The sequence below is a fragment of the Xiphophorus couchianus genome, chromosome 19 (assembly GCF_001444195.1).
Source record: "Xiphophorus couchianus chromosome 19, X_couchianus-1.0, whole genome shotgun sequence".
NCBI lineage: Eukaryota > Metazoa > Chordata > Actinopteri > Cyprinodontiformes > Poeciliidae > Xiphophorus > Xiphophorus couchianus.
The window spans coordinates 4,023,608-4,034,995 of NC_040246.1; the positions used below are offsets into that span (position 1 = coordinate 4,023,608).

Below are 11,388 nucleotides of genomic sequence, written 5' to 3' on the forward strand. Positions count from 1 at the left end.
AGAGGTTCTCCTTGCAGTTGGTGGGCTAAAACAATCCACAGCCTTAGTGTTGTTTTTTTCTTTATTTTGGATTTTCAGTGCAGAACCAGTAACTCCACCTACCAGCCTGTGTCTTTCCAAAAAGCCTGTCGATGGTTTATTCATTTCAAACACTACAGAACTGAGTTTGGGTGCAACACATGCCACATGTATAAAAGAATACAGTCAGTTGTTATAATGAGTTTTCATATTTGATAGAGACATTTACTCGACAAAAATAAGAGGGTGGAAGTGGGGGATAAATCTGGACTAAAATGTAGAAATAATTCAGTCACTGAAGATGTGGGGGTTGGCTTCATTTATGTTCCAGACAAAATTAAAAAAAACAATGAACAGCTTCTTCTGCAACTTCCACTTGTGCAAGTGGACAACAAGCAGACTCCCAGTCCATGCTTGCATAGCCTAACATGAGAGGAGAGGAGAGGGGTGGAGGAGGGGAGGAGGTGCAAACTATCGGAAAGAGAAACATTTCGGCAGTAACCAAACGCGACCGTCTCACAGTGTAAGAAACTCCATCAAACGCCTCTTTGAGGTTCTCGCATCTTTAATGATCGCTGCAAACAGGTAAATAAGAAGATGACACCTTTCAGTAAAAGTTTCTCCTTACAAAAAAGTTTTACACAAAGGAATGCAGTGTGTCCAGTAAACATAGGTGAGGCTTTTCTTTATTATTATTATTGTTGTTGTTTTAGCTGCATTGGAAGTGGAGTCGCCGTCACAAGCTCCCTAAGCCTTGAGAGCGAGCCCCAAGCAGCGGATCCAAAAGCCAAGAACGTACTCGTTTCGCAGTGCTCTTTGTTTCTGTAAACATGTTGATATGTAAGTTAAAGTTACCCTTTTTTCATCACTATTATTAGTATTATTATTATTACTTCAAGTTTAGATCAAAACAAGCGGCCTGAAAAAAAAAAGAAGCCAATTATTGGAGTACTGCACCTGATGATGGCAGGGATTCTGACCTTTCCTCTAAAAGGGCAGCAGTGCGACGTGATCAAAAGAAAAGGAGCAACAAAAAAAATCGTGTCCACACACACGAGTAGATTTCTGCTCATCATACAAGCCACCGAAGCCAAAACACGGTGCAGCGTGTCGACGTTAAAGCTCTTCAATCCACAGCTGCAGCCTGAACCAGTGGCGCCCCCCAGATTATTTTTATAGGGGTGGCCAGACCAGGCCAATAAAATATTTTAGGAGGGAGTACAGCTAAAAAAAAGAAAAAAAGAAAAGAAAATCTAACTATATATGATATTTGCTATATATTATATAGCTACGTATATATTTTATATTTGTTTATTTATTGGGTTTTACATTTATGTTTTCATTAAAAAAGATGATACTTTACACCTTTCTATAAAATGAATATAATTCTCTGGGGAGGCCAGGATTTTTTAAGAGGGGGCCACGGCTCCCCTGTACCCCCTCTTTGGGGCGCCACTGGCCTGAACACCTTTCCAACAACTCAAGTATCACATACTAATGCTTAATCGAGTGGGAGGGGAGGAGGAGTGGGGATGCTCCCACATTACTGGGAGGAGGGCAGTGGGTGAACTAATGACAGAATGCGTCACATACTGTACAGCCCATGCAACAATACTAAATGAAGTTCCGATTTTATGTCTTTTTATAGCCACCTATAGATGCAAAAAAGGTAAGAGATTATATAGTTGTTGTTTTTTTTTTTTTTTCTTTTTCTCGACACGTAATATATGCATGCAAAGAACCTACTCTTCTCGGTTCCACTGAGTGAGAACATCTGGAGCAGACAGGAGCCGTTTTCTGTTCTCCGAGAGCTCAACAAGTCTGGATAGTAGAGACAGTTACAATTATCATAGGAATTATTGTTTTTGTTACTATCATGTAGAGCATACAGTAGTCGCAGCAGTGAACACTGGGGGACGGGGAGGGGAAGGGTGGGTTCCTAAATACTGCAGAAACAAAACTGAATGCAGTGCTCCACTGATATACAAGCTAGAGGTGAGAATGTACAGGGTTACTGTGCACGAATCACGTTGGCATGTTTAGAAATAGAAATCTGTGATATCTTATAGCTATTTCTCAAAATTATTCTGCATTTTGACATTCTCATGCATACGACCACAAGAAGCGAGTCCATTGAAAAATAGTTCAAGCATTTTGTTTGTTTTCTCTTATGCTATTATGGGTGGTTTTTCTTTTATCTCTTCTTCTTTTTTCTCCCCCCTGTGGAAATGGCAGAGAACCTAATGAGACATTAAAACGTGTGCGGCTGTCCAGAGTGTGTGGATACAGACTGGGTGTGGGGAGGCCGGAGGGGTTAGAGAGAAAGAGGCGCAAGCAGGAAGTGGGATGTGGGGGTGGAGGGTCAGGTGGGGGTGAGGATGGCGGCTTCACTTCTGCATGTCACACTGCAGCAGGAGAACGATGGACGGGTCGCTCTTCGCCGCCTCCTTGAACTCCTCCAGCGAGATCTGGTCGTCGTTGTTCTTATCCATTTTGCTGAAGATCTTGTCTACCCTCTGCTGCGGTGTCAGGCCGTCCTCGTTCATCTTCATCATGATCACGGTGCCCACCATTTTGTAGATCGCCTGCGGGTGAGAGGGAGTGCGAAAATTAGCCGAGGAGTGTGCTTTTGTTATCTAACGCGGCGGAGGCCTACGTGCTTAAATAAAACGTGTGCAGAGTTTGTCAAGTGATGTAACTGTGGGACCAGAGAAAAAAAAATATATTTTTTTAATTTTGTTCCTTAAATCCTTAAACAGCTCAGTCTGTTGATGAAGATGTCACTCGACTTGAATTTCACGCGTCATTCGCTGATCTCTGTCGTCTCTTCTGTGAACCATGGATGAAAAGCCTTGAAATAAAATATGCTTTTATCATAACAGTATAAAAATATTAGTTAACACTCATTGTTAGCACAACCCCTACAATTTAAATGTAACATAAGCTTTTTGAAATTTATGCTTGACTTTTAAAAGTTAATCAGAATTTCTAGGACCTTCTAAATTGTTACACATAACTTCCTGCTTCCCTGGAGAATAAAAAGTTATACTTATAAAGTTTACCCGCTGGACAAAAGACTTGATGATTAGCATTGGATGCTAACAATGTGCTAACTGTCAAAACAGGCAATCGCAAAAACCGTCCTGTCTTTTTATTGCAAGTGGAACTAGAGTAAAGTATTTGACTCTTACAACAACCCGGACTTGTTTCGTAGTTGCACACTCATCAAATCTGTGTTTCCATGGTGACAGGAGCGAACCATACAGTTCCTCCACGGGCTGTGGCATGAAGAGTCTGTCCAGCCGCCATCCGCGACACACAGCGGGAGGAGTTTATGTCTTCAGTAGTTTTGGAGCAAAAATAGTTTGACATGAAAATCCGGCGCAGCAACTTTCAAAGCAACGATGACGTCATGTCTCAATTTGACGACGGTACGTCTTGAACACACTTCACAACGACGACGGGAAGAGATGAAAAGGAAGTAAGAGCAGGATGGGTTTTTGCTCAAGTTACATAGTTTGAAATTAACTTGACATTTATGCCAGAGAGCTACACCGAACACTTATGATTTTATGAGTGTTATTTTCCCAACACGGGGATTTGTTTTGGTGTTTTCAACTGACCTAGGAGTGAAGCCTTGACAAAATCGTTTTCTGTCCCACCATCACAAACACAAATATGTAGAGTTTGGTCAGAAGAGACTCCACTTTGCTGGTTTTTTTCATAATTACCTGGTAAATCTAACTTCCAAATTTTGTTATAATTTCTATAAAATCAAAGCTTTTGTCCTTATTTGTTCTTTCCTTTTCCTCTTTCCGATACTATCTTTGTATTTATACTTCAATCAAAATGTGTTTTCTAAATCACTGCGTTCTGGTACCGTTCTGGTTCTGCTGCCCGGCTTTCTTCAAACCGCTAAATACTGGTTCACATGTTTGCATCCGCAAATAATTTGTGACGTTCTGCCTAACATAAAAAAATGTAAGTGCCAAGCTGATGACAAAACAGACTTGCAGAAATATGAACAACTGGATAAAAACAGCAGGCTAAATGCTAAATTTAGTTTGCGAAAACACACGGTGCATCTGCTATGACTGGAATAAAACACTATATTTATCCCAGCTGGATTTGTCAATACTCTCCAATATCACCAACACAGATCAGATTCATCTTATAGATTGTTTTCCCTGAAATAGCATCAAGATATCCTATACAGCTGAAGCTTTGCCACAATGAGACTCTGTGTGTACGAGTGAGTGTGTGTGATGTTGCTGCTCTGCAGGTGTGCGGCTGTCGGATGTGCAAAACGCACCCAGTCTCCTGACGGGTAAAGGCTTAATGACTCGATAATCCCTCACCTCGATTATCTCCAGCATCTCCACTCTGGTGATTTTGCCGTCGCCGTCCAGGTCGTACATGTTGAAGGCCCAGTTGAGTTTCTGCTCGAAGCTGCCGCGGGAGGTGATGGACAGGGCGCAGATGAACTCTCGGAAATCGATGGTGCCGTCTCCGTTTTTGTCGAAGGTCCTGAAGGCGTGTTGTGCAAATTTTGACGCGTCTCCGTATGGGAAGAACTTGCGCACGTTTGAAAACAAGAGGTGTATCATGAGTTGACCAGCGCGGATTTTGGTGAGAGAAAGTGAGAGAGCGATGCGGGTCACACAAACCTTGACGTAGAGCTGCTGGAACTCCTCCAGATTCAGCCGACCGGTGGGGCAGTCTTTCAGGAAGCCTTTGTACCACTGTTTCAGCTCGTGTTCATTAAACTCTGTGTTCTTCACCAGATCCTCCATCACCTCAGGAGTCAGCTTGCTGTTTTGCTTTCCCATGATTCCTGTGGTAAAAGAACTTGCTGTTAATGCGAGTTGAGTGTTGTTTTTGCATTTCTGTTGTTTTTGGAGTGGTACTCCTGCTGCAACAAGGCAGACAAGAACGCCCTGCAGAGGACAGTGAGGGGAACAGAACTCTGAACCTTGACAGATACTCCGTCAGACAAACAGCAACAGAACATCAAACACAAAAAAACCTGCTGTTAAAATACTGAACTGCAGTTAAAGTCATGCACTATGGCGCTTTGCAAAAGTAGCCACACCGCTTGAACTTGAATCATAAACTTCAATGTGTTATATCGACATTTTTATGGACTAACACAAAGTAGTGTATCTTATGCAGATGGACTCATTACCTGTTTCTTAGGGTGTGTCTCTACCAGATTTGCACATCTAGAGACTGAAAATGTTGCACATTATTCAAAGGAAAATACCTCAAACTCAGAGCATCTGCAAACATAAGGGGCTTCGACGGCCCTGTATAGGGTTGGCCCCCTGCTGTACCGTTTTGTTCTTTTTGATCGGCTCACCAGGTCCACCTTTCTGTTGATACTTTTGGGATTTTTGTTTTCCTTTTTTTTTGGGACACGGGAAACTGAAGATATTTAACTCTCTTTTTTTCTCCACAGAAAATTACAGTAGCTGACCCAAAAGAAAAGTTCAAGAGAGTTTTGAAATAAAATAATTTTTTGAACCCTCAGTTTTGCCTACCTGTCCTCAAATATGTTGTGCCCTTGTTGGACGTAACAATCCTACAACTTTCAGATCCATCTCTGGTCCAAAGTGCTGATTTCTGTTAGTGGCTTATATATTTGAGTAACATGTGTTGAAGAATATTGGTATGTAAAGGTTGCAGGGCTGTCGTTGACTGGAGTTTAAGATACCTGCTCTAACAGGACTGCCTTGTATCTAGCCACATCCATCTTCCCATGCTAGCACTGCCTGAGACGGTGTCCTGAGGGCGATGTTAAGTCCTGGTCTCATCCGGTTCATCGGACAGCTGGGGTTTGGTTGTCTTGCATTTAGAAAATGTTGACTTCCTCCCCCAGCAAGATTGTTTTTTTCATTCTATCAACCTTCCAGACCACTCAGATCTTCTGGTTCTAGTCTGCTCCGCATCTCCAGAACCAAACATGGAGAAGCAGAATTCAGTTTTTTGTGTTCCACTAACGTGGAACAAACTTCCAGAAAACTTCGAAACAGCTGAAACACGGAGTTCTGTTAAATCAAGGCTAAAACCCCACCAGTTTAGAGTTGCCTTTGATTCCTAGTCACTGGAACAGTGATCGACATCTTTGGTGTGCTTTCGCTTGATGATTTTGATTATTTCTTTTGACAGAATGTAATGTTTATCGCTTGTTTCTTAGTTTCTCTGTTATGTTTTTATGGTTTAAAGCCCTTTGAACTGTCCCGTTGCTGAGACATGCCACACAAATAAACTTCATTGCCTTGACCCAGTGCTCTTGGGCAAGGCATTTCAGAGCGCCTTCTTCCATGTGTTTGCTGTGTTCCCTACATGGCTTGTGGAAAGCTTAAAATATTACATCTTTTTGGTCTAGAGTAATAAAATAAAATAAAATCCATTGCAGTTTGTGAGTAATGCGGCACAAGGTGAAAGCGGTGGTACTCGTTTACGTATCTATGTCTAATATTTCAGTGAGCTCTAAAAGAAAAGCTCTTGTTTAGCTTTTAGTCATACAAACTATACATTGATTTGATCCTCTTCTTGGACGGAAGCGCGGATAGTTCCATGATGCTCGTGCTCTATTTCCGTGGCCCCTGCCGGTGCCAGGCTTCGGGCCCCCAGTAAGCTGTGACCTGGATCATCACTGTCAAAGCAGATCCAGTTCACCAAAACGTTCGATCGCCGCTATCAAGTTTCCACTGCAAACACCGTCCCCACGCCGATGACAATCATAACAAAGCCTCCGCTTTACATGTAAGAGAGACACAGCTGCAGTGAGTCCACGCAGCGCGGGGACGGCGGTGGGGGCACGCAGGAGCGCGCAGCAGGGCCAGCTCTAATCTGGATCAGCGGGGAATATGGCTTATAACTGAGTGGTCTGTGAGTACCGCTGTGCTTAAAACCAGCTGCGGACAGTCCGGCGTGCCATCCGCTTCGGATTAGTTTGTTAACCACATGATGAAGGCACTCAGCAGCAGCTACGACAACTCCAGCTGCCTCTCTGAAGCCCCGAATTCATGAATTATTGACTCATGATGTGGCAAATGACATAAGACGGCCAAGAATAGGCAGATGCATAATTAAACTAATGAGACAGCCGGATATTATTTAGATGTGGGGATGCAGGGGTCAGAGGGGGGAACGTCCAGCAAATGTATGCATTTGCTTTGTGTCATGACACAATTTCAAATCCCAATGTCTTTCACTGGGATTTTTATATATTAAACCAACTTAAAATATTGTTTAAAGGTATGGCAGGGCAATATGGACTTAAGGTTTTATCACAATATTTTCCGCAACCATAGTGTTTACAATAAAAGTAACAATAAGAACTATTTATTACATCTTTTTTAGGTAAGTGTTTGACTGTAACCATATGTCACAGCATGTATAGTCCCACAAACACAATTAAAAAAGATTTAATTGTAATGCGTTTTTTTTTTTTTTAAGACACCAGTCACCACATAAAGGAGTGTGATTTGTGTCACTAACCTGCACACAGTCACTGTATTTTCAAATGTATCGGTGTTTGTTGATGCTGGAGAAAATAATAAAACTATCAATCCTGACAATAAAGACAGGGCTTTGAACATCATTAATTGGAATTTATTTTTTATTTACAATAAATCAAATTTCTTATCGTTAGAAGGAATTTATCACGATAAATGATAAATGATCCGATAAATGCACACTCTTTTTAACGATGCGAGCTTTTAGATGCATCTCTGCGTCAAAACATCCAAATCAAGCCATGAAGTCATAAGCTGAACTTATTATAACATGGCAGCATCTTTTGGTTGTAATTCGGCCATTTTGTTCTGATCGTTGGGACAGGGACACGGGTCGTCAAGGACTGATCTAAACTCACAACCCAAACAAGCAGAACATTAACCAGTGAAGCAGCCAAGCGGCCTGGTTACTGTGGAGGAGCTGCAGATTTTTACGATTCAGGTAGGAAAACGTTTTGGCAGTATTTCTGTTTGTTGACCACTCCCACAAATCTAGCCGTTGTGATAGAGTGGCAAGAAAAAGTGTTTGCTGAAAGAAAGCCATTAGGAATTGGGCACAAGACATAAAAGTGTTGGGACCCAGACATGAAGGACTGAACAGACATACAGGGAACAAAGCGACTGGAATAAAAACTATTCATCCCAGAACGCAGTGATAGTCATTTTATTCATGCCATGTTAGCCTGCGTTAGCTTACTCTGTCATATTAAAGTTTTCCTTTCATTTCTTCACGCTAACTTATAAAATTGTCCAGAACAAACATGCACTAAACGCTCTGCTGATATTGATTCTGCACTTTGCAACACAAACAGAGAAAGCTGTTTTGTAATCCGTCGTGGCAGAGCGCTACTACTATTACTGGTGCTTATACATTTTGTAGGACTTAAAGAGATTTCCAAAATGGCGCCCGAATGGTGGCTTCTTCAGTTTTAAGGTGCCACCTTGTGTGAGATGGAAGTCTAAGTCAAATCTGTCATGGCTGTGACTGGTCATTTAAGAATCAATTTTCCAAAAGGTTATTAATTTCTAATTCAGCCAGTTATTTAACAAAACTTTGCTTTCTCAAAATACAATTTTTCATCTTAACTTCTGCTGTCAAGATACTGTTCGAACTTTTCCTTGAGCACAGCTCAATTGCTCTTAATCAAGCTAATCTTTATTAATTGAATAAAGATTTTAAAAATTATCATTGGTTTAAAGCTAATTCTGCTTCTTCCCAAAGTCTTCAGAACAGCCCCTGGTCTTTAAAGGTCTGCATATTCATACTGAACTATGATATTACTATATGTCTATTATGTTCTTAAAAAACCCCAACTACAAATGCATGCCACACTACTCAGATTTTTGCTTGTAAATATCTTGGAACCATACTTCCATCTCCTGCCACTTTGTCTGCTGTTTTCTTCCCTCACTTTTTGTTTGATGTAGACATTAAACTAAGACACAAAAGTTGGAGGAGTATGAATTAATGTTGCAAGCCGATGTGTTGGTCCACATCTCTGCAGCAGCAGCAGCAGCAGCAGCAGCAGCAGCAGCAGCAGCATTCCGGACAGCTCCACCACACTCTGCACTGCGTTGACTCGGGCCTTCCACAACAAGCAGCAGCAGCACTAATGTGCGCCGCAGCCCAAAAAAAAAAAAAAAAAAAAAAAATCAGAGCAAAGCCCCGCGCTTTGACGCTCAGCCTCCGCTGCGCCTCACAGTCCCAACGCGCATTATTGGCCACTTGCAGCTCCGCGGATGTTCTGTTTGAACCGCATGACGGGCTGCTGAGAATGACCTTGAGGACAAACAGTTTGCATCAGGAGGACAGGAACATTTTGGACAAAGGAGGTCTGCATACTGCGGCGTTTTGGTTCCCTCTTTACATCATCAGAATATAAAAACAAAGCAAAAAAAAAAAAAAAAAAATCAAATCATGACTGATCACGCCTCAGCTGGGAAACGGCGTGTTTTCTGCCAGACTGGGTGCCAGGAGATGCCGTATTCCCCCTATGGCGCTTTGGGCCATAACAAATGAGTTAATGGTGTTAGAGCTCCTGTGTGAGCGGAGAGGAGGGAGGTGGAGGAGGGGAGACGCTGCTGCATTCCGATGGAAACGACGCAGTGAGAGCGTTCTCCCCACCAGATCCCCTCCATCACATGTTTTCAGCTCATCCAAGCGACAGACATGAAAAATGCCACAATCTGACACACCTTTTTTTTTTCTTTTTTTGGGGGGGGTAATAATCTAATAAATATTTGACGTATGCGAACACAACTCCCTCGCAGCCTCCGGAGGCGTTTAAAGGCCAATTAGCGTATCTTCAGCCGCCCGACATTTCATTGTTTCGCGCAGTAAATCGCCTCCGTCTCGTTTTCGGTCGAATCGCTGACCGCAGGCGGAGCGCAGAGGCTTTATTTTTCATGGATGCGCAGGTGCCTCAGAGCCAGCCTTCTCCTCCATCCCCATTCATCCCCATGTAACATCATGCGCTCACACAGAAACGACACACACACACACACACACACACACAACCTGACGGCTGTATGTAAGAAGAATTAAAAACCCCAACACGACATGCACGCATGCAGACATCCGCGCTCTTACCTGATTAGCGCCTGTATCCGCTGGTTATCTGTCGGAATTGAGCAGCTCGTCTCCTCTGCAAAGTCCAGAAACTCCCCTCTCTCTTCGTCCGATGGAAACGTTCACCTAAAAAACGGATTATTCTCAACAACGATCGCCTATTAAAAAAAAAAAAAAATTAAAAAAAGAAAAAGAAAAAAAATCCCGAGAGCGCGCGCGCGCACACACACACACACCCGCGCGCACGCACCCCCTCACTCGCACACGGGCACGGAGAGAGTCGCGGTTTTTGCGGGATTTTCCCCGACGCAGTTCGTCCAGATGAGGCGCAGCAGGGTCCGATCCCGCGCCGAGCTCTTCGCCTGTCTGTGTGCGGACTAGAGGAGCGCGGCGTCACCCGTGCGCATCACAGCCTGGTGGGATGAGGAGTTCGGCTGTGCGCTGCCGCTCCGTGTGGCTCCAGCTGGCTGCTGTCGCGTTACAGCCGCAGCCTTTGCCCCGCTGTGGATGGAGGGGGAATCATTAAGCAGGTTGTGGTAGAGAGAGGGCCAGGTGAGCGCCGCTGCTGCAAAGACCGCTCATTAATAAAGCATCTACCGAATCAATTTAGACTTAATTCGGTTCATCTGTCCGTGAAGTTGATGTTTTATTTTGGTTGCGACTCAGCGGGGAGTTTGGAGCAGAGAAGAAATGTTTTAGAGAAAGGGATGCAGGGGGAGAAAAAAGAAAATTTAAAAACATAGGAACAACATTGAAAAGCATAAGTATAAATTTATTTAATAAAAGGTACAAAAATATTTCTTGGTGGAAGATGAAGGATATTCAGAAACAAAACAATACTGCATACTCCTTCAGTATTCAGAGGGTTTGGCGATATGAACAGAGGTGATATCGTTTTATCACGATATTTTGTGACTACGATAAAAATGACGATAAGAACTGTTTATACTTTTCACATAAAGAATGATTAGTGTCACTAAATGGCTCACAGTAACTGCATTTAATCATATTTTTTTAATGAATGAATATGTAATGATACTCTTATTGAACAAACAGTGAAGAAAATACTCAATCTCCACAATATGGACGGTTTTAAAACATTAACTGGAATTTATTACGACTGTAATAAATCACATTTTTTTATTATTTTAAGAAATTTATCATGATAAATGACTGATGCGATACATTCCCACCCCTAATTCATATCTTAAAAATACTAAATTGTTTTCTATGTAACATTGATTTAACATACTATGTATTGCATGTACATCAGGATAT

The 11,388-nt window shown here is 42.4% G+C and overlaps 1 protein-coding gene across 3 annotated transcripts; it reads right to left on the bottom strand.

Moving 5' to 3' along the window:
* Positions 1-43: 43 nt before the first annotated feature.
* On the bottom strand, positions 44-10,608 carry vsnl1b (visinin-like 1b). Of its 3 annotated transcripts, none has more exons than XM_028000473.1 (5): positions 10,361-10,608; positions 10,132-10,236; positions 4,686-4,852; positions 4,377-4,592; positions 44-2,603 (listed from the first exon to the last, which is right to left on the bottom strand). In XM_028000473.1, exons 3-5 carry the CDS (start codon positions 4,845-4,847, stop codon positions 2,406-2,408), a joined length of 576 nt encoding a protein of 191 aa, XP_027856274.1. In that variant the 5' UTR covers positions 4,848-4,852; positions 10,132-10,236; positions 10,361-10,608; the 3' UTR covers positions 44-2,405. The 3 variants fall into 3 exon arrangements, with proteins under 3 accessions (XP_027856274.1, XP_027856273.1, XP_027856272.1); XM_028000472.1 differs by having other exon boundaries at positions 10,132-10,268; XM_028000471.1 differs by lacking the exon at positions 10,361-10,608 and having other exon boundaries at positions 10,132-10,318.
* Positions 10,609-11,388: the final 780 nt, after the last annotated feature.

What these genes read in the sequence shown, in the direction of transcription:
- vsnl1b (XM_028000473.1), bottom strand. Translation starts at nt 4,847, where the DNA reads ATGGGAAAGCAAAACAGCAAGCTGACTCCTGAGGTGATGGAGGATCTG. An exon ending in TCCAGCAGCTCTACGTCAAG is followed by an intron (nt 4,593 to 4,685) that starts GTTTGTGTGACC and finishes AACGTGCGCAAG; the next exon opens with TTCTTCCCATACGGAGACGC. An exon ending in AGATGCTGGAGATAATCGAG is followed by an intron (nt 2,604 to 4,376) that starts GTGAGGGATTAT and finishes TCTCACCCGCAG; the next exon opens with GCGATCTACAAAATGGTGGG.